This window comes from Egretta garzetta, unplaced genomic scaffold (assembly GCF_000687185.1).
Source record: "Egretta garzetta isolate BGI_Z169 unplaced genomic scaffold, ASM68718v1 scaffold149, whole genome shotgun sequence".
Classification (NCBI taxonomy): domain Eukaryota; kingdom Metazoa; phylum Chordata; class Aves; order Pelecaniformes; family Ardeidae; genus Egretta; species Egretta garzetta.
This window is the reverse complement of record NW_009269998.1, coordinates 202,845-226,342: the sequence shown is the minus strand read 5'-3', so window position 1 is coordinate 226,342 and position 23,498 is coordinate 202,845. Positions and strand designations below refer to the sequence as shown.

General features: G+C 39.7%; 1 protein-coding gene across 1 annotated transcript in view; it reads left to right on the top strand.

Moving 5' to 3' along the window:
• Positions 1–23,498, top strand: part of ABCA4 (ATP binding cassette subfamily A member 4) — a 74,037-nt gene that overhangs the window by 11,896 nt on the left and 38,643 nt on the right. Inside the window, exons 6-15 of the mRNA XM_035902862.1 lie at positions 1,857–2,054; positions 6,184–6,273; positions 6,659–6,899; positions 9,208–9,347; positions 10,458–10,574; positions 11,331–11,528; positions 15,969–16,174; positions 16,981–17,157; positions 20,065–20,287; positions 22,035–22,256. Coding sequence (XP_035758755.1) covers positions 1,857–2,054; positions 6,184–6,273; positions 6,659–6,899; positions 9,208–9,347; positions 10,458–10,574; positions 11,331–11,528; positions 15,969–16,174; positions 16,981–17,157; positions 20,065–20,287; positions 22,035–22,256 — 1,812 coding nt within the window. The remainder of the gene's footprint in view (positions 1–1,856; positions 2,055–6,183; positions 6,274–6,658; positions 6,900–9,207; positions 9,348–10,457; positions 10,575–11,330; positions 11,529–15,968; positions 16,175–16,980; positions 17,158–20,064; positions 20,288–22,034; positions 22,257–23,498) is intronic.

Here is a 23,498-nt window from a genome sequence, read left to right as displayed (position 1 = left end):
GTAAAAAATGCTAATATTTTCACACACATCCCCAGGACATAAGTGACTGGACAAATAAGCAAATTCTTTCTCTGACATCAAGTCAGTTAAATCCAATTCAAATGTTCCAGTTTGAGGGAGGGCAGGGGTGTTTGGTTTTGGAGGTTTTTTGCAAGCCAGTCTGTATCTGTAAGTTGCATTTCCTCTTGTGCATTCTGCCTCTCTCCACAGTGTCCAGCTTGTGTTAACAGTGCCTCTGTGTGGGTACAGCTGTAGTGATGATAGTGATGGTACCTCTCAGGCACTTCTTACTAGAGCTTCAGATCCCTTTTTTGTATTGTTATTCCAATACACAATCTGTGTGTAATTCAGGTGCTTTTTTGTGTGTGTGTGTCAACTGCAGCTCCATAAGCAGAAACTCAGAGCAATCAAGGCAGACAAAATACAGTGTTGTACAAGTTGCACTAGACCTCTCTTCTCCTGCCTTTCCTATTCTGGATGCTGACTTCCCACAGCCACACTTGCAGTTTTGTTGGTAGCCTCTGACATCTGAAGCACTTAATGACTAACTCCTCAAGCTTGAATCCACTCTTCAAAGCAACTGAATTAAGTTTTTTCTCATTCCTCTGGGGTTTTTAAATATTTCTCTTTACAAGCATCACCAAACAAGTCTCAGCTTCTAACTAGGAGATTTGCAGATATAAAATTTTGATAATGTTCAGAATTTCTTAGATGGTCTTGTTAGTTTGCATAGATAGGAAATAAATGTACACGTATGTGGGTGTGGTGTGTTTTGATACAAATGTCTTAAAGACTGCAATGCTCAGCAGATTATTTTTCTAAGGAAAGTTATATTCTGTGCAGATTTGGATGATTTCTTTTTCTATGCAGTTTATTGAATTCAATTAGCCTAATGATATTGTATCAGTGCATCATTCTTGTTTGTCTGAAAGCCTGTGTTTGTCTCAAACACAGTAGGCATTTACAGTCATCACAGTGTTGTGAGCTTTTTGCCTTACAGTTTGTACTGTGAAAGGAGATGGACAGGGGATTAATTTATGAGCAATTTCCAGTGCTAATTTTTATTATATTGGCCTGTATACTGTCCATTACAAAGCAAGTAGAACTGAATCATAGACTACCAAGAGTATTCCATTACAACAATGTAAATCCCAGATAAATTTACCGATTTCCGTGGAGTTATCTGCATTCACATTGGTTTAACTATGAACTAATCTGTTCCCAGCGGTTGAAAGCTAAAGATAATAATTGTTTTTTTCTGTTCCATGTTTATATTAGAAGTGGTAATCAGTACGTGGGTGTGGTTTAATGTAAAATGGCTTTGTAAAGGCTGGCTGTATGCCTGTGCACAGTGACAGTGAATAATGGCTGTGGGGAAGCATTGGGGTGGAATAGTCATAATTGTGATAAAATACTGAAGGAAATCAAGCTTGAGAATCAGCGTAACTGGCCTTTTTCTCTTAGAGCAACTGACAGCAAAAGTACAACTAGCCTAGACCCAAAAGGTAGAGTGATGTGGCACAATCCATTGGTGATAGCCATAGCTATCACTCCTTAACCACAAAGATGGGTGGCATGGCATCAGGTGTGCTTAGATGGCAGAGAGAAAGGAAGGAAGACTCACAAGAACTTTTGCAATGAAGGGAAGAATTATTAATGAGAAGAGGAAGGTGATCTAGCATAACATCAAGTGAAGGTGGTTTAAGAGTTGGTGCTTCAACTGACCACATCCTTCTGCCATTCATGAGAGTATTAGCAGGGGCTGATATCAATATGTCCACTTTTGATAAATCTTTAATTGTTCCTGAGCAGCGTGAAGGTTCCACGACAGTAAATGAAACTGTTTTTGGTTGCAGTTTGCCTACGGTGTCCCTAGCTTGACTCTGAAGGACATTGCTTGCAGTCAGATGCTCCTGGACCGCTTTATTATCTTCAGCAGCCGAAGAGGTCTCCCTTCTGTCCACAAGGCCATGTGTGCCTTGTCCCAGGAAAGCCTACAGAGAGTAGAAGATGCCTTGTATGCAAATGTTGATTTTTTTAAGCTATTTCAGCTGGTAAGTATGAACAGCATCATCCTGCCTTATGTTGTCATATTTTTGGCTGATATTTCATTGCCGGTCAAGGATTTTTCTTTGTAATACATCACCAATGTTCCAAGCAGTCTGTGTTTATTTACCCCTGCAAATGTAAGGTTATGGATGTGTGATAGTTAACCTACCATCAGCAGAACTTTAGACAGTTCTGAGTATGCTTTGGGATGATTCAGATGAAAATCTCAGTATAACAAAATGAAAAGATTCAAATGCAATTTGAAAATCAGAGTGTGTGTGGAACTATTACCTGGTCTTCCCAGTCTGTGTAGCAAAACAATGTGTGGCAAGACCTACAGGGACATTGCTGAGGGTTCTGAAAATGCCCCATACACCCCATCCTGTCTTTGCTCCATCCAGCATGACAGAATTTTATGCTGAAGTCAAAGCCACGGTGCAGCTTGAGTTGAGATAGCTATGTCAGCCCTTTTTTAAAAAAAACAAGCAAAAAAACCCCCAAACAAAAGCAAGTTGTACTGGCTTTCGTTGCTCTGTCCGTAGATGCTATTCCTTACCTCTGTCATTTTCATTGCCCTTCTTTGTGCTGTTCCTGTTTCTACTGTGACCTTCTTTATTTCTTCATTATTATTTATATTTTACTATATATTTTAAAATAATAATATGAATATATATTTATTTATGTATATAAAATGGCATACTGTTTGGGGTTGGGTTTTTTTTTTTGCTTTTGCCCTCTGTTCTTTTCCTAATATATATTCCATTTGTATCCTGCACACCAAGCTGGTGCTTTCAGAGGACTATTTGTAAAGACTCTAAGGTCTCTTTCCTCATGATAGCAAACTTAGAGCCCATCACTGTTTATACATCTTTTGGGTTAGTTTTCTCCATGGTCATGACTTTGCATTTTTCAACAATGAATTTAATTGGCTGTTTTTGACTTTGTAACTTAATGTCATGAGACTGTCACACTGGCAGTTTGCTCTATATAGGAGCAGCTGCTAAAGTTACGAAGAAAGTATTGATTGGACTTTTCTGCCACAGCAGTGTAACGTCATGATTAATTTAACATGGATTTTATTCAGCTTTGAGTTGCTCAGAACTGGGAACAGAGGATGCCAGAAGCTTTAATTGACACACCAGCCAAATTGCTGTTTAATGATTGTAGCATTGACAGTCACTCATTGTGCTCATGTGATTTTGCCAATCCTGGTAAGAATCTGTGGTCAGCTTTTGAAAGCTGCTGTTTTCCATTTCTAAAAATATACTCAGGCATTTTCATATATCTGATGCTTGCTGGAAGTAGCAGAGATTTAATGCTACAATACCTCTAAGATAGGTTTTCAGCATTTAAGGACTTGATGTGAATATGCACACTGCACAGCCCAACTTTAAAATTAATCTGCTAACATATCATGATTTTGCTGCCCTATCAAATAAAATGGAAAGATTTGATGAAGCAGTTGTCTGTGTTTAAACAAAAATAGGCTCACAGGGGAAATAGGAACATAAACTTGAAACTAAAATCTGGAGTTGTGAAAGACTGGGTGTTCAGATGCAGGCTTACAGTCTGGTCTGTTACTACAAGATCTGTCTGCCAAGACTTTTCCCAAGTGTTGGAAGTCTGTGTGTTGGAAGGGTATCCATAACCTGATTCCCAGCGGAGAAAAGGGATTATCTTTTCATGATGCCTAGCACAATGAGACCTCGAGTTGGTAGAAGCTTTCTCACACTTCCATCATTATAGTTGCTAAATAATAATTTCAATATATTTCTGGGGGTTTCCAAGGCAGAAGTCCCCCTTTTAAATTAAAATCCATCTCAGTTACTCCTGTTAAACTAAAAGGTAAACTCTGCATAAGCACTCCTTGCCACAGTTATTTTTACAATGTGCTTCTCCACCACTTTGAAATTAATGTTTCTTGTTGAATATGTGATCAACATATTCAGGTATGTGTGTGCATAAACATACACTCAAATCCTTCATGTGTTCATGTATACCTTCTAGGGTTTTTTGCCAGAAATTAAAGCAACTCACATTTTTGATAGCAAAGCAGAGACAGAAAAATAAGACCCTTCCTTTACTGTCTGTCTGGCTCAGCTGCAGCAAGGAAAATGATCCTCTTTCTGGAGCACTTCTAATCTTGAACCTGCCTGTTTAAGTTTGCTTTGAAGTTCTTTACACCTTATAAATAAATGAAAATATAATTCCTTAATACGTTATTGCAATTTTGGGTGGAGATAAGCAGTTCTTCACTAAGTATAGACACATGTTGCTGAAACAGCTGCTTTGATCCGTATCACCACATGCACTTGATAATGTAATCAAACTGTGTAAATCTACATTTAGTGACATATGCAGAATGAATCTTCATTGGACTTACTAAAATTCTACGTAAGACCCAGGCTATTTTCTGCCCTCTTACACTGTCAGTCACTCTGTACTTCATGGTCTTCAGGCTACAGTTGTACAGTATAACCAATCCCATACCAGAATTTGTTTTTGCAGAGCTCCTTGTTTGAGTAGGGCTTATTTTAGGATGGGCAGCTGAATGTGGGTTCCAGAACTGGGCCTTCTATTGTTGGAAATAAACTCTTCAATGTTTATGTTCTTCCTTTTTTTCATGGCACCATATTCACTTCAAGTGAATATGAAACTAGTTGGATAAATATTTGGGGGAAAGCTTTCACCCTCTCCTGTGCTTATGGTCAATAAACATTCCCAACTGTATGCTCTGATATTTAGGTCAGATGAGAGTGTAGTTTGTATATAACATCTGCTGATCCTATATTATGTATGCTTCTACAGAACATGAACTAGCTGAGTAAAAATGCAGTCATTTTAGGACATTCCTGTTAAGACCTGATTCATACTGAATGCCTCCTGCAAGAAATAATATTTAGGAGCAAATGTGCAATTTTGCCCCTATTTCTCTTTTCCTCTAGCTACAAGAAGGAGGTTCTTAATTCCATATTTATCCCAGGCTTTTCTCTGGTTTGCTTCAGATTGTTTACAGTACCTGTCACTCACAGTTTCAAAAAGGCCAGGTTAAGGCAACTGCTCCAAGAATCCTGTATAATCTTTGCAGAGACTGGTTCCCCTTAGGGGACAAAGGAAAAGTGTATTTTGAAGCACTGTGTGTGTATACTTCCTGCCTGAACTGCAAGTGACAGATCAGGACGTGCTAACATAAGCTTTCCATAAAAACTCTTGCCTTTGTGATTCCCTGCCAGGTACCTACACAGTGCAGCTGTCTTCTGCTTTCTTAACCACCTACTGACTGAAAGGAATGGCAGGGAATCAGCAGGGTGTACAGCTACACAGTTTTGGGGAAGCCATTTTAGGGGCTTATCTCATAAGTATTACAGTCTAGCTATCTAAAAGTCCAGCTTTATATTTTATTGTCATACCAGAAGAAATAGATGCCTGAGAAAGCCTCAAGAGTGCTAACTGCAAGCGCACATGTGATTCTTTAGACTAAGAAGGATGCAGTGATGCAAGCAAAGTGGTATGTGATGGCATGCCATGGTGTCATCTGTTTCTTAAGAAGCCAGTGATAACTGAAGTGTTAACTTCTGCTGAAAAGGCCATTTGGCCAGTCTGCAGGAGCCTGGAGAAATAATGGTTTCTATCAGATCTGACAGTGAGGACCAGACTGTTGCCAAAATCAGGAAATCTCTCAAGTGTAACATACTGCCAGTTATTTACCTCCATGGCAAATGGGGGCTTCTGTATCACGACCTTTGCTAAATTCAGAAGTTGTCAGGAGTCTGTACATCTTACTGGAACAGTAGCCTCTGTGAGAAGCAGTTCCTCAGAAGGCCCAGTTCCTGTATTCCTCCTCCATTTTTGCACCTTTTGGCATGGTGGGCTTAGATAAGCAAAACGAATCCCAAGCTGTATTTTCAGTGGCCTGTGACTGTTTCAGCCTCATATTAGTAGGAACACTTACACTGGTGGCTGTGTGAGTCTGCACCTGGGTACTGGATTTGTGGCCCCACAAGACAGGCTTATGAGAACTCGCTGTTCCAAATAAATCAAAGTATTTGAGCTAAAGAGATGCCATTTGGATGTAATCGTGGTGGTAATGTAGAAACTATACAACACTCATCTGTATTTCTGATTTATTCACAGCTTCCCGCTGTGTTGGACAGAAACTCACCAGGTGCTGACCTGAAGGCCTGGGGGAGGGTGCTGTCTAATGTCTCCCAGGCAGTGCAAAAGGTACGTGGTCTAATAATAGACGGCATCACTCTTCTGGGTAGTGCATAGTCCTCCATTTCCTTTGTTCTATTTACGTGCCAGTTACCTGCTTTATCAGAAAAAAGAATAGACTTGTTTGGGAAGAGCTGATTCGTTAGAAATTCATTCTTCTCTTGTTACAAAATAAATGTAGACATCGGCATTGGCAGTTATGAAGCATATGATTTTCTGCCAAAAAGACATGACAGAACAAGAACTGAAAATGGTGCCTGTCACCAGGACAGAGGAGCTAAAAGGATGAGGTTCTGACTGCATCCAGACTCCACCAGTCTGGGCACAACTGAGACCTCACCAGATACTGACCTCCTTTGAGGGCTGCAATTAACAAAGTCTTGTCTTACTGCAGCTAGCCAGGAAGCCAAGCATTCAGGACCTTTTGAGGGTTCTGCAACCATTTGTACAAGATGGAGGGCCAGAGTCCCTAGGCCACTTGGTGAGCTCCCTGTCTGATCTTTTCTGTGGCTATCCAGAAGGAGGTGGATCCAGAGTGCTTTCCTTCAACTGGTATGAAGATAATAACTACAAAGCTTTCCTGGGGATTGACTCAACAAAGAAGAAATCCAGTTATCTTTATGATAATACAACCAGTAAGTTTTTCCACCAAACCATTAGAGAGACTGTAGACAGGTGCACTTTTGTTAAATACTACTGTTGCTTTTATAAAATAACATTTTTAAGCAATTGTTTCAGGAAATTAGAGACAGGTGGAACGGTTTTACTTCATACTTACTTCGTAGATGGAAGCAGAGAAGCCCAGGAATTGAGATCTGACAGAAATATGCATTTGCTTTCAATAGGAAGGCATAAACATCGTGTCGTGAGTGGAGTGAGAGAGAAGCAAAAATATACTTCATTGATATAAACCAGTGAGTTAACAAGTTTCAATGGTAAATACGACAGTGATTTAACAAGATTCGATGATGAGGCACGCTTGATTATTTACTGCACAGAGGACAGAGTTAGACAAAACTGTCAGGGAGACCCTCCTGTTGATTCGTGAGGTTCAGAGAGGACTCCCTTGCTTTCTAAACTCCTTCTCAGAGAGGAGTCCAGATGCGGCTGGATCCAATCCTAGTCCCAGACTTGGTCAACGGTTTATCTCTAAAGGATTATATATGCGCAATCAATCCTTTACATCCCTTAGCTAAGTTTTCAAAGTTTAGCATGCTATTAGTCACTTACTGAGGATCTGGTGCGGTAAGAAATCTCTCAGCCTCGAGGAGTAACCTTGAGAGGCGTCCCTACTCAAGGGGAGATCCTGCTGTGCAGCCGCTGCCGTGCAGGAGAGCTCAAAGGGCTCTTGGGCTGCTCACTATTTATGGGGGCAAGATGACCGACTCATATTTGCATACCGACTGCAGGTATTAGTTTCTTCCAAACTTGGCTTGAGTTGGACATTGACCAGAACTCTGGCTAGGTGCACGTGTTGCCATAAATTAGCCCTTGGCTATTGTGTTGTTATCTGTCTCCCCCAAATCCACTTTGAGCTGGATGCATCCATAACAACAAGATGCATCCATCGCAACCAACACTGGGGGTTATCTCTTGAGCAGGGTTATGGGAAAAGGTTGGGGCAGGAGGGGGGAGCACACCGCCACGCATCGTCATCGTCATAATTAAGATAGTCCCTCTGTCTTATCTTCTAATATATGCTACTGACACCAGGAAGAACTAGATGCTTCTGAAGAAGGCTCGGGAAAATACAGTGCTGCATTCTGGAATTACTTTTCTCCAGGGTAATTTTTTTAAAGTCTCTCAACTTGATTGATGGCCTGGAGCACAGGAATCTTAAAATTTCCCCTTTTAAATAATACTCAATTTGATACATGGCGGCTGTTCTCTTCCTACATGAAAGTACATATATTTTGTAGCAGTAATGTTCTACAGCATAATTAAATCTTACATAGAAAGTATTTCAGTTTACCAGTTTTGTTGCTTTGATTTCCTCACTTATCTTCTTGCTATTGTAATAGGAGAGAATGCAAAGAGGAACCAATTTTATCTTTTCTACCATTCATTATTCTATCTTTTTATTACGTCCCATTCTGTTTGCTATTTAGTTTTTCTCTACATTGAGACTACCAGCAATTTTTTTGTACTAACGCCCATATTATAGCTGGTAGTACATTTCTGTGTCCCTAACGTTATGGTAGATATGGTTGTGCCGTTACAAAGTACAGGTGAGCACTTTGCCTGTAGAGAGACTCCTACCTTTCACTATTCGTGTTGGTACTTGGCTCTACTTATGTCTAAACCTTCAAAAGACCTGTAAAAGGCCCAGTACTCCATTTTTTCAGCCAGGAAACAAAATAGTTGAATGCTATCCAAGTAAACTAATTACTTCATAGTTCAGGAATAAGATAGAAATGCTTACATTAAAATGTTTAGTACTAAATTTCTGTAGGATCCAGTTCTGAACTGTTCCAGAGTTCAACAACCAAGCCTGCCGGATCTCCAGTGCAATAGTTTATGCTGTGTGAGAATTAACCACTAGTAGGAGTAAAAGTAGCTTTGTATCAGTATCAACTACAACACAAAGGAGCTAAATCTTTGGGAGAAAAACAATTAGAGCTCAAAATTTTTCAGTGAGATTTGAGCTGTCTAGTTTCCTTCCATTGAAATACCTTATAAATGCCAGCAACTTTCAAATGGGTAAATTTATTTATGTTTGCTCTTCCAATTTCCATGGTGTCTACTTTACAACTCCAGTATCTGCTTAGTAGTCTTTTCCATTTATTCAGACATTGTACTTCTGCATTGCAGAATCTGCTTAACACATTCAGACTAAAAAATGCTTTAAACTGTCCATATTGTCAGTAAAAAGCCCTGCAGGATGTTATGTATGATGGGATTTGAGTAGGGTTTCATAAAGACTGTCTTTCTTTCTGTCTTTAGCACCCTTTTGTAATGCATTGATCCAGAACTTGGAATCAAACCCTTTAACCAAAATAGCCTGGAGTGCTGTGAAGCCCCTGCTGATGGGAAAAATTCTCTTTGCTCCTGATTCACCTTCTGTACGGCAAATCCTAAAAAATGTAAGAAGTTCTGAAATACGAAAATTTATATGTCTAAAAAATTAAAACATCTTTTGAAACACAGTGACCCAGCTGCCTCAACCTAATCAGATTTTCTTCTCAGAACTCCATTTGTTCTGATGATCATCAGAGGAGGGACAGTTACTCTTCGTTTAAAAAACAGGAGACAGATCTTCACTGATTCATCCCATCTTGGTCCACACTACATGCTTTTTCCAGATCAGGTAGCCTTTTGTTGGCATGATTCCACATTTACACTAGTAAAAATAATGATGTTTATATATATATTACAGATACAGGAACATCAGCAGCTCTGTGCCAGTAAATATTCATATAGGGCAGCTATGAGGCTTGGATGGACTCATTGAGACCCAACATGGAGAGATTACAAATCGATAGCAACATCATGCTTTAGCATTATATATGTTGAAATGATAAATAATTTTCACTTCATGACAATAGTATGGAGCCTGGACTCTTCAGCTTAGTGCCTGAAGTTTTGTGAAATGAATCTGAGCAGTTAAATCAAGGTCACATATAACCTAGGTTTTGGCCACCTCATAACCAGCAATTTGCTTACTCTCAGCGTCTGTGTAAGGCACAGAAGAACTGCTGCTCGTAGTTCACACAGGAAAACATCAGACTTACAGCAGCCCAACATTTCAGATGTTAACTAATATCTTAACTATGAGAGTATCTGTCTTCTCCAGCTGTCTCCCATTTATTCATCTACTCACATCATCATCTTTCTTTTTAGTTCTTAATGGAGAGAAACAGTCAAGGGGAAAAAGTGAGGAAGAGATCGTTCTACCTAAAACCTGAGTATTTAAAGGAAATTAAGTTAACTGGGATTAATGTGCACTTGTTTTTTTCCGTTACGCTTAGAACAGAAATTTATCCTAAGTGACTTTGATTCCAGTTCGATTTTACAAATTCTTTTCTGAGGATTATTAACACTTCTGCTATTTTAACAAGTTTATTAAGCATTGAAGGTAAAACTACAACATTAGTAAGTTACAGGTTTCACTGTCACTGTATGGCTGGATCATAAATTTTATTTGTTTACCTCCTTAGCTTTCTAACATTCTTTTCTGCTGTTTTATTCCTCAGGCAAACTCCACTTTTGAGGAACTTGAACGCCTCAGACTGTTGACCAAAGCTTGGGAAGAAGTAGGACCTCAGCTGTGGTACTTCTTTCAAAACAGCCTGCAAATGAATATGATACGTGTATGTTATAACTTAGCAGGGATCCTCAGTGAGAGCAGCCTTTCACCATCGTTTACTTTTACTAAGGGAGAAGAGAATTAATTTGAAATGTTTGGCTGGAAGCACAGCCTTTGCAGCAAGGAATGTGTGGCCTTTAAGGCTGTCGGATTGGTTATGGGCTTGGTTTGAAGTCTAGTCTTACAGCGTCTCTGTGACAAAATCTCAGATCTGGACATCTCTAGAATCTGGCTAGTGACTTCTTAATAAAGGCAGCAGTCGCTGCTTCTCTGTCTCTCCAGAATGTCCTTCAAGAACAGACAACTTGATTTTCTTGGGTTCTGCATAGGCAAGGAAGGCAGTAGGACCATGGTTTTGCTGGGTCCAGCAATTTTTACTACCTCAGGAAATTGCTTATTTCCACATCCCTTAGATCTGACTTTGATCAGCTGCAATATCTATAGTTAAAGTTTATAAGGCAGTTCACACTAGAGAAAACACTTGTTTTTCCATAGTCTTCTCTATTAGATTAGGCATTTATTACATTTATCCTCTTGCTTATAAGGAAAAAATGCAATAAATAGGCAGCATAAATTTCTTTTCATCCATTCTTCAACTCTCACCTCCAGTTCAGCTATGCAATTGCCCATTTATAAAATTAATTCCTTAGCATACCCTTTTGCACTACTTCATAGCTCAGAAGGAGCTATGGAAATGGAAACCAAACAGGGCAGATGAAGAGGATCATTGCAGTGAAGCTGTCCTGATGTGTTTCCTCAGGATTCTCTGAAGCACCCTACAGTGAGGGACTTCCTGAACAGCCAACTGGGTGCTGAAGGCTTAACTGCTGAACACATAATCAACTTTCTCCACAATGGATCTCCAGGGAGCCGGGAGAAGGGAATGGCAGACTTTGACTGGCGGAACATCTTCAGTGCTGCAGACCAAGTTCTGCGTTCACTCAGTCAGTATCTGGAGGTAAGGTCAGCCCTCCCACTGCTGGGAATACTTGTAGAGAATATCTTAAAGCCAGGGTACTTGGGGTCTGTAGTAGCAGACAGAAGGTTAAAACCATAAGACATCTTCATTTCTTTCAAATTTAATCTCAATATTAAAAGCATGTTTTTAAAATAATACAGCAGTATAAGAACATGAATACTTATTATTTATTAAAAAAACCCTTTGATTTGATGATCCCCAAATGCTATATTCAAAATGTTGGTTCAATGTCTGATCACACTTAAATGCTGAGAGGCAGAAAGTGAATGCAAAACCTCAAGGAAATGGTTTTTGTAACTACTAATACCTGACAGGCCACTGATTTCAGCAAGACCAGGACCAGAGAAGCTAATATTTCTTTGGTAAGTCCCTCTCCAGTTTTTTAAGCACCTGATGAAAATTCCATTGAAACCGATGAAGGAGTTTTCACTTGTTCTGTGGCCACTTCTGACAAGATGTCTGTGTCTCTTTCCTGGAATTTACACCACTCTTCTCTAGGGTGCTGTGTTTTTAGTGGGACGCTCTCAGGCTTTTTGAGAGCCACAGTGCAGGAAGTGAGGTGAAGTTTCATTACATAAATAAAAAATGCTGAAAACGTAGATGAAAATTCATCGAGCCATTGTAAAAATACTTCGGAAGATACTTGTAGTACGTAGTTACTCTAGTATGGGCAATCTAACTTACTGATGAGTTCATCAGACTCAGACTAAGTCCAGTGCAAAAAAGGTTATATTTTTTTAGAGGGCTAGGCAAACTGCTGCACCCATTGCTTCCCAGAGCTGGGTAAGTGACACCAGGAGGGGTTTTGTTTTGGTTTTTTTTTGAATCCTGTATATTGCTAACTGCAGGTAAAGATGTGTTTGGAACTGGACCTGAGATAGGGTGGATTCCTGCTAAGTCAGATAAATGAAATGCCTGCTCTTTGTTGTAAACTTATGAGCCCAGGCAAAACTAGTGGAACCTGCAATGTTGCAGGTTAACCCCGAGAGTTTAAAAAACTATTGCTGTTGGCAGTAATGTTAATATTTGGGAACTTAACACTTGGCATCTGCCATATGAGGGTCAGGGTTCTTATGACAATGAATTACATCTTGCAAGCATCTCTGAAAGAAAAGTAAATATTTAGTTATTATTTAATGGTTAAATAAGATGAGCCCCAAGCTCACAGAGAAAATTGATACTAGTTGTAGGCAACAGAACCAAGCCTAGCTCTCCTAATTCCAATCCAGTTCAGTCTAAAAGACCATTCATCCCCTGCAAGAAGACAGGATCTGAGAGTCCATCTGCCTTCCTTATAGCTATTACAAGAGGGAACAATAAAGCTTTTGCACAAAGCCCTGCTGATTCTTCTGATGATATTTTTGCATCATATTAGCAGAATTACTCCTTACTCAAGCTGAGTGAGCTATATGACCTTGCTTGCAGCAGGTCAGTGCTGGAACATCCACAATATCAGGGCAGTTACTCTACCTGGTAATAGATCTTTGTGTCCTAAAGGTCCTTGTAATGAGCTTATTCTTTTAAGTCTGCTATTTACACTGAGTTGTTAGCATTTGAGAATGTTTTCGCGCTGTGCCAAGCACAATGAGAACAAACAGCTTCCTTTCAGGAACACCCTACTCCTTACCATAGCACTCAATGAGGAGAGGTGTGCTGCCAGCAGCTATCCTTGGAGACTCCAGATCTCTGCTGCAAGCTGTGGTGCAGCTGAGAATCCCACATACTATGCAGTGGCTGCTCATCCTCACCATCCCAAGAATTTCCTGTTCTTCCCTTTGATTACCTTAGGCCACAGAACAGCTAAACTGTTTGAGAGCTACCTATTCACCTCTTGGTGTTTATTATTCATTGGACCATTTTAAATTTTTAAATAATCACTGGGAGAAGATCTGAAATAAATTTCCCCAAGTGGCTGATGAACGAATTTTGATGTAGTGAGGTTTATGAAGGCACAAGCTGTGTTGCAATTCACTGTAAAAAAACCTAGGTAGAGCATTTGTTTTGAATGCCATTAATGTTAAGAGAAAGAAATTCTAGCTTTTGGCTTGTAGATTACAATATAAAGTCTCTTCTCGCTTTTCAATGGTGTGAATTATTGCAACACTGGTGTCTTAGCCTATGTTCTTATGCAAGCTTTGGTTTCATTCTACACACACAGAAGATCTGTAAGAACTCGTGTTTTGTGTTTTGAACATTTGCTCCTTCCTTGACTGGACCTCTGGGTAAGAGTGTATACTGCTCCTCAGCCTAGTCCAGACACTGTCTATTCTGCAGTGAAAATCTAGACAAGATCAGTTGTCTGTCAGTAATTTCCCAGTGTCATTCCCACAGATTCCCCTGGAAAACGACACGAGTTCTTCTGCAGCTGTAACAAGTAACTTGAAAATAATTCCTCATAACAAAGAAACAGCAAATAGTCCTGCAGACACTGCAAAGACACACAGCAAGACTTTGCTGTGGAAACACTGACACTTTGGCAAGAACTAAACTGAGTTCCAGAACTCCGTTAACTATGTGGGATAAACGTATTCCAAAACAAAATAATAAACCTGAGCCATCAGTCTAATTTGATTTCTCTTCTGGCATACAAACCAGAAAGTTTTTCTGCCGTATTTTGTTTTCTCATACGAAATTCTATGTAGTTTAATTTTGTAAAGCAAGATAGGAGAATGAACATTGGCAAAACACCAGGAAGAGTAAAGCTACAAAATAAAAAGTTATCAATTTAAGCACTGTTTTGCTGCCAGTTAAAAGTACATTTTCGTATAGATCCCATTAACCTGGGATCCTTCAAGTTTTAAAGGAAACAGCATAATTTATCACAGGGAAAGGCTAAATAAAGGAGTCTGTAAGATGTATGCCCATTAAATAGCAAGTTGCTTGTATGAGCACTTTGGTGTGGAGTAATTTTTGGTTATTTACCTGCAAGAGATGATCAAGAAGATAAGATCAAACAAGTTAGCCTACTGGAATTTTATGAAGCAAGATAATTCAGTAATTATCTTCCCAGTCCATCAAGAGGTTAAATACTTCTACTCTGGTAATGTCTTACTAGTTCTGAAAGGTGGAAGCTAAATATACAGATATAAGTGTAATTTTACAGAAAACTAATGGTAGCGTTTGTAGTGTTCACGATCTTTTTGTCTTACAATGCCTGTTAAGTAGCAGTTAAATGGGGGGGCGTGAAGGGCTTAGATTTTGATGATTTGGTGTCTTGTATATGGACTGATAATACACTTCACAATAATGACAGAGACTAAGAAAGACAGTTTGCTGTGAAGGGTACACTACATTTTATTACTGAGACAGCCGAAGCATGTTAATTTAAGCAGGTTAATCACATGTCACAATTCAGTAGGGACACAATATTTTCAGTAAGATCAATTGACTAGTTGACTGGCATTAAATAGGAATAAATGCCTAAATACCTAAGAGACTTTAAGATTCAAATTTATGCTCTGATTTTGCCAGCACTTCATCTGACAAAGTGCTTTTCAGCTGAAGTCCATGGCTAATGTGCTTTTCTTATGGATCAGTCATCCTTTAGCTCCCTGGTGTTTACTCAGGCACTTCCTAGGCTGAAAAAAAAGTCCCGAAACTAGAAAAATGATAGTGTCTTGATTCAACTGACTGCTAAAAAGCTCTCATAGTCAATTTTATTTTATAGCTGAGTTAATTTTATCTCCTGGATGCAGACTGTGGAGACAGTTCCTGATACCGAGACCTCATCTACACTGCAGCTTTAGCCCTTCCAATTCAGATATTTGCCTTTTTAAGGCAACCTTCCAAGTACAGTCGAAGTGGCAGACTTCACATTTCCGTGGCTGGATGATTACAGTGGCTTAAGTATATTTTTTAAAAAAATATTTCATTCTATGTAATTAGTAAACGTGGCACCATAGGCTTTGGCTGAACCCAGTACTGGCTATATGTTTTGTACAAGTGCGTCTAAATTTTCCCTGTCACACTTCAATTGCATCAGCAGCTCCTGCTTTAGTGGCCACCCTTGCTTGATTTCTTACTTATCGGGATGGACATTTCTTGAGCTTGGAGGAGGCAATCCTTAAATATTGGGAATAAACTACTTACAGAATTATTCCATCCACTCACATTGACCACATCAATGCTAAATCTGAAATTTACAGTTCATTTTAGGGAGAGTGATGTTCCTGAGCTTGTATTGATAATGCTGTGTGTTTTGAATTTGTCGTAAGAATTAGACTGAGACTGAGGAAGCTTTCAGGAAGGAGAGGAGAATCAACTTTTAATAGTTCCAGCATAAGCTTTTAAAGCTGAAAATAGCAACTACTTCAGGTGAATCTACCTCCCTTTTCTGTTTTCAGCCACTGATGTTTGCTTTAACGTGTACCTCTTACTAGTTTATTCCCGTGCAATTTTTCTTTGTGTGATTATTTGTAGTGCTTGACCTTGGATAAATTTGAAGGTTATCTTGACGAAACTCAACTGACTCATCAAGCCCTTCATCTGTTGGAGGAAAACAAATTCTGGGCTGGTGTCATTTTTCCAGATATAGAGCCTACAACCAGCAGTCTTCCACCACTTGTGAAATACAAGATCCGGATGGACATAGATGCAGTGGAGAAAACGAACAAAATTAAAGACAGGTAAGTGATGGTTCCTTCTCAGTTCTTGCCTGCCATAACAGGAATGTGAGAGGCATAAGGACATTTGAACCTGCATTGGATACATACATGAAATCCAACGGTATTCACCAGTACATAGGACATAATGAGGTGCAAAATCCATCTCCAGTTACCAGGTACTGACACAAGTGGTATCACTTTTGTGACAGTTAGGCCAAGCAGTGGGTAGGTGCATGAATACAGGACAAAGGGAATTACTCTGCTCACAGTCTATTCAGTAACCTGCTTAAGTTTTTAGTTGGCTCCATCACTGGGAGAGGCAGTCAAGGAAGTCCTATGTGGATTATGACCCAGCTGTCCTCCACCTGGACAGCAGAACTTCTCTGCTGTTCCTTCTCAATTTCCCCTCAAATGGACTCACTTAAAAGGATAGCAGAAATAATTTCTCAGGGTTGTCTACGTAGAAGAATACAATGGTGTCTGGTAGTTGCAATTCAACTGTTTCAGTTTAATCTTCAAGGATACTGTATTCCAAATACAGTTATTTGTATTCTAGAACAGTTACTCTGCTACATGATTAATTTATGTACGGTTTTGGCTAAAATTGCTATTCTGTGTCAGCATAGAGAAAATTAAAGGAAATGAAAGAACCTTCCAGGCCATATACTTGCTCAAGCAATATGGTCTGACGGACCAAAATCTAGAAGAGACCACTCCAGGCAGTGCCCCTACAATTTCAGTAGCTACAATTTTTATTTATTTCCCCCCTGCCCCTCCCCTAAGGCCACTGTTAACCCAAATTATTTCCATGTGAATTTTCCTTTGAGGTACTGGGATCCTGGTCCAAGAGCTGATCCTGTGGATGATTTACGTTATATCTGGGGAGGCTTTGCATATCTCCAAGACATGATTGAGCATGGGATTATAAAGACCCAGACCAACACGGAAGTGCCATTAGGAATTTATCTGCAGCAAATGCCATATCCATGTTTTGTGGATGATGTGTGAGTAAAAGCAGTTTATCTTAATTCTGATGAACACTTGGATTGCTGGGTGCTTTAAGACTCTCAAGCACCAGTTCTAACCCTAGTCCTAAGGTATACATGGAAGAGCAATAACATAACTGCATGAATTTGTTTTTTTCCTTATCCTGCCATAACCCAGAGTCCAGAAGCCATCTTTGCCATGATTCTACCCCTAATCCCAGTCCTGGCCTTTGTTGCATCCAGGCAACCAGTGTCCACACCTAAAATGAACACAAAATACTGGCCCCTTAAAAGCATCAGTTTTCTTCCAATTTTTGCATATCGCACAAAATCCAAAAAATAATATGGATTTTTTTTTGCCTTGCTTTCCTAGGCAATAATAATAACCTAACCTAAACCTTCACATTAAATTACAGCTGAGAAACTGTTGTCAACAGGGCACCCCAACTATAATGCTTTGACCCCTAACAATGTCAGCCAGAACTACCCATGTGATTACAGAGGACCCAGCAAAAATGTGATCTTTTAAAAAGTTTTTATCTAACTAAAACTAAGCCTCAAGCTATAGCATATGACCGCTTCCTGTAACAAAACTGATCATAAAGCACTGACCCATGTTAGAATAACCACCGCAACCTTCAGTTAACTGTGCAGAATAAATTGAAATAAATAAATAATAAGAATAAAACAGAAAATGTTCATCCCAATGGAATTGGTACCTCTCTTGTTATCTCTGTAAGTCTTGAAGGATCAAACAACCTAGTCTCTTCAAGTGCATTACCATACCCTAACCCTAGGCTTAATCATATCTAGATATACCAATACCCAAAACAGCACCTTTTGGTCCTTGAAGACACCTACAGGCCTTGCAGAATCCCAAGACAATTTAGGCTCTTGAAACTCTTTCTTTCCAAAATCCTAACCACATCCTTAAATGGGATTCCATTTATAACTACATGACTAGTATCTGCAGTCAAACTGGATATATGGCAATGGTTTCTGTTAACATCAGCCCTTTTCCTTCCTTTGTGGATGCTACAGTTTTCAACAATAACCTGATATTCTCTAACCTTTTTCTCCCTAATTCCTGTCCCTGTTTTTTATGAAGATTGACTGGTTTTTGTCTTAAATCTTATATGAATCTAGCAAAGGATTCCAGTATTGTGGCTGCAGTTCATTATTGCAAGCACCAGGAGTTTCTTTCCTTGGTGAAGAGCAGAATAAAGAAGCTAAAGGAGAAAGTGGTGGTTTGTTGCTCTGTAACTAAAAAAGAAAGAGTCTGTGTCCGTGGGTGTGGAGATTTCATGGCTACATGGAGGCAGTAGTGTGTGCTCCAGATTTTATGAAGTGGTTCGTCTTCCCTGTTCACAGTGTGCCTGTTCCAGTGCTGCAATCTGTGCTACTGCAACTGTCTTGGTATACATTTCACTCCAAAAAGAAGGGGGGGGGAAGCACTGTAGAAATAATTTCATAGTCCTGTCAGTGTGCTCTGTTCAGGCAAATGCTAGTACTTCAGATAATGGCAGATTGCAGATATATATAATTTGACTTGTCACTCCCATCTGTCTTTACCTGTTAGCCTGACAAACAGTTGCCCTGCCAAGCCTGCTGTCTGTTTCCTCCTCCCTGAGAATACTGCAGAGGCAGAAACCCTATCTGTGCAAAAGTCCTCTGAAGCCTACAGCAGCCACACAGAGTTCAGGGCTGACACCCAAACCCAGCAATGGCTCTGCAGAGAGCCTGCTTTGGTGAAACAAGTGCATCCTCATGCTAAACATGTCTGTTGTGCTGTGCATGGCCTAGTGCTGGGTTACGTGTGTCCACCAACAGGTAAAACCCAGTGTTACCCCAGGCCATTCCACAAAAGCATGGGTTTGTTTCAGCAGGCCAGATTGCTCTTCAGGAATTTTTGGTGAAAAAGTGAAGATTTTCCATTTGTTTTGGCAGTGGAGTAGTTATGATAGCATATGGCAAAAAATGTAGTTCTGTAGGGCTTAGATTTAGGAAGGTGAAGGGGTTTTGCTCCTTTTTTTTAGCAGCGCTCAGCTTTTGGCCTTTAAAGAACCAAGTCCATTTGGTTTACAGGGTAATTTCATTGAAAAATTGCAATCCCAAATTCATAGAAAAAGTTTTCATCTTTTTCACCCCAAAATCCCTTTTTCACCCTGACAGCACACTTGGGGCAGTGCTTCACCAGGGATCATCTGCCAGGGCTAGGCAGCCAGAGAGTCTGGGGTGGGACAGAGAAAGGGAGTGCTGCCTTCATCACAGTACATGGAGGGCCACCCACAGCAACCTGTCCCAGCACTGCTGTTTTGGAAGTGGTACTATGTGGGACAGTCCCAGCGCATTCCCTGTCACCGTTTGTATGAATTTCAGCAGCCTTGCTGGTAGCATCTGATGCTTTTAATGCTTAATTTGTTTAATTCTTTTGCCAGTGGATCTGGGGAGCGTAAAAGGACAGTGACGCTCCCAAATTGTTAACATTAGCATATGTCTTACAATATTCTTTGTACATCATAGTAAAAGCATTATGGCAATTCACTGTGAAGAGAGAGAGATTTTCATGAGCCAGCACAGTGAATTGCCATAATGCTTTTACTATGATGAAGAGAGAGAGATTTTCATGAGCCACCACATGTTTTGTAGCCTTCAGTAACCTTTAGAACCTCTTTGTAAAATAGAAATAACATTTATCTGTCTCATGGGAGTGCAGCAATGGTTAGTTCATTAATATTTAGGCTGCTTATGAAGTTCACTAACAATGTGGTACTGATGTTTAGACTGAGAATTTCTAGTCCCGTATTTAATAAATGCATTCTTCCCCACTCCTTTTCCTTTTTGTTCTTGCTTTTCATCTCAATATTTCTCTTTTTTACCTAAATTTAATTAATTTAATTAATTTCTCCCTTTTTGCTTTGGTAGCTTCATGATCACCTTAAACCGCGCCTTTCCTATCTTCATGGTGCTAGCTTGGATATATTCAGTTTCCATGACTGTGAAGAGCATAGTGCTGGAGAAGGAAATGCGTCTGAAAGAGGCTATGAAGAACAGGGGTATAACTAATGGGGTGATTTGGTGCGCTTGGTTCCTAGACAGCTTCGTCATGATGGCTGTGAGCACCTTCCTCCTCACAGCGCTGATTATGGTAAGGATTGCCACTCTCAAAGTCACTGTTGTGTTCGTGCTGCTGATACCAGTTTGCTGTTGAGAAGGAATAGCAGCCGTTCGTAGGGAGATGGGAGCGGCTGGTGGCCTGTTCTGATCGCAGCACACAGCAGGCACATGCTTCTAAGCAGACTTCATGACAGCATCAGCACTTGGCAGAGGCAGAAAGATAAATTCACTAGTAAGATTTATTGCGAGATCCCCCACAGAACAATGCTTCAAGCTGATTACTCTGTATATTGTATTTCCTGTAGACAGAGGCAGATCTCCCTGTCTCCCTTTTTCGATGGAAAAAAAGACTGCAAGAACAGAACTTTCAGGACAGCCTGAAAAAAAAGAAAAAAAAAGAAAAACCTTTTGCTTCTGTGACTCAGAATAGCTGTAATTTTTGTGACTTTTCACGACAGTTTGGATGTTGTCTCTAAGGACTACCTCTTACCTCTGTTACCTGAGAACCAAGCTCCTCCTAGCTGCTATATTTGGTTATATAGGTCTGTAGCATTTTGATAAGGAAGAAAGTCCTTGCATCTTTTTGGATGTGGGGAACTGGTATTAGTATAACTGCATGTTTAGGGTTCAATCCGCTCTATCTTATCTGATAGAGTTGTTCTAGTTCCTTGCATGCATGTTTAGGGTTCAATCCGCTCTATCTTATCAACCTGCTCTGATGAGTTGTTCTAGTTCCTTGCGGTTCCATTCCAGTTTGGGTGGATAGAGAAAGCTTAATTTATTTGCTACACTGCTTTAATTAAAACTCAGGAGAAGGAATGTGCTTATACCTATAATTCACTTCCTTTCCTGGATTTCACTATGCCAGTGTGAAGCACCTTTATAAATACATTCTTATGAGAGATTGTATCAGTGTTGATAAAGAAATCGGTCTCAGCGGCACAGTGGGATGTTGCAACAATTTTGAGACCTATTTATAGCCTTATAGACCTATTTGAGCCTTATATAAGGCTCAAAACAAAGCTGATCCTAATAAATAGGTCTCAGCATTGTTTTTTAGGAGTAAATAATCAGCAGCAGTCCACGCTCTTCTTGAGAGGGGGCGTTTAATCTACAAAAGCTCTGAGGAAGAAAGGTCAGTAAGAGTTCACCCAGTGGGTTAGTTAGTACACAGGGACCTCTGAAATACTGCACTTGGATTCCTCAGCTGTGACACCCTTCTGGAATTTGAATATCATTTAGGTGCAGAAGCTTTATAATTTTCCTGTGTTTGTGGTTTGTTTTGGTTTGGGTTTTTTTAAGACGCATTTTGGCAGGCTTCCTTACATTGTCTTTCCTGCACATTGAGCAAGTGGACTGAGGAGAAGATGAGAAATGAATGAAAATTTATTATGATAGTTCAAATAGTTTTATTTAAAATTTATGAATTTCCAAGCAGGCAAATCTTGCGTGAAGCATTTGCTTATTGAGACGGGGACAGAATGTCCGTTTTCAATCAGTTATGATCTTAGTTCAGTCATCAAATATGAATATGAACTCCACAGCATATTGTACTAACCTGAAGTCACAGTCCAGGAGCAGGGTTAAAGTTAGATAAAGGATTTGTTATTGTAATGACCTCAGGTGTTGAAACATTACTGCCTGGGAGAGTTAGTAGTCAAATTAGGTAAGAAAGACTGGCATATTACATGTTCCATGCCAATGGCATTTCTGACCTTTTCCGCTAGTTCAGAACACAGCAATACTTCTGAATTTTTCTGTTTTCCTTTTGCTTACAGTGCGGACAAGTACTACATTATAGCAGTCCGGTCCTCTTCTTTCTGTTCCTACTGACATTCACCACAGCCACCATAATGCAGTGTTTCTTGTTCAGCACCTTCTTCTCCAAAGCAAATCTGGCAGCTGCCTGCAGTGGAGTCATCTACTTCACCTTGTACCTGCCCCACATTGTCTGCTTTGTCTGGCAAGACCGCATGACTGTTAATATGAAGATCCTAGCAGTAAGCCTTTCACTGATTATATGGTATCTTTGGGTTCAAATTTTAGCTGCCCTTCTCACTATGCATATGTGAGTAACAAAGCAGTGCACACCTCCTCCTCTCAGCTTTTTATTGATTCAGAGATGGAGACCTCTGAATCTCTCAAATAATTAGGGATTGCAAGTAAATAAGCTTTTAGCAGGCCTAGTGACCAAGAAATATTTCCATGGCTTTTAGAAAATTAGATAAAATTTATTTTACTTTTTGAATGCTAAGAAATTAGCATAATGTTCAAAAAGTTTTGAACGCTTTCTTGTAAGTCAAAGGAAATTTAACTTCTGGTATGTTAAATAAATACAAAGGCAATTTACAAAATGGGGTCAGTTATCTTTCTCATGTGCTATAACCTAGTTAACAGGGTAATATCTAAGGATGAGAAGACCTCAGGTTCACATTCCTTCTTTAGCTGAACATAGAGTTAGGATTTGAACCCAAGTGCCAAAGCTCTGAGAAATATCTTCCATCTAAGAAGTTGCAGACATTCTCCATGCAGTGCTTCCTTGTTGGTTCTCTTCCATAATAGGTAAGATACTCAACAATTCAGTAGAGCTGAAAACTTCTTGCTGTTTTTTGAAATGGAACTGTGAACTGACAAAATTATTCAGACTGATTTTCTGTTGCCCAATGAATCGGGAAGGAGAGCAGGTGGTTGAATCCAGTCTCCCCATCTTTGCTGAGCATTCTAACCTAGGTAAAAGAGAGGTACAGTCTTCTCCTCTCGCACTAGGAAATCTAATGAAAAAGGAAAGAGAAAACAAAACTCTTCAAAGAAAAAGCAAAACTAAGTGTTAATATGGCTGTGAATCAGCTTTCTTAACTGTTGTACTATACAGATGTAGTATATACCATTTTTAGTTCTACCAATTAAGGCAATAAAGCGCAAAACTTGATCCTGTCTCTAAGTCAGGAAATGAGTAGGGCCGGCCTCTGACAGGTTCTGATTTGGGAAGAAATCATGAGACCAAGCACACAGTCTAAGCATAAAGACAAGTCTCTTCTCACCCTAAAGTGAAGGAGGAGGCATCTGTGTAAGGAAGGATATTTGTTGGCCATAAGCCATGAATATTTTTCTCTGTTCCTGGTACGTTTGATCTTATATTTGTTGTTCAAAGGTTAGTATCTGAAGAAGAGCTAATTATAAGCAATGATAAGGGGCGGGGTGTGCATATGTAGGGTCCTGAAGAAAAAATAAAAAATTTAAGG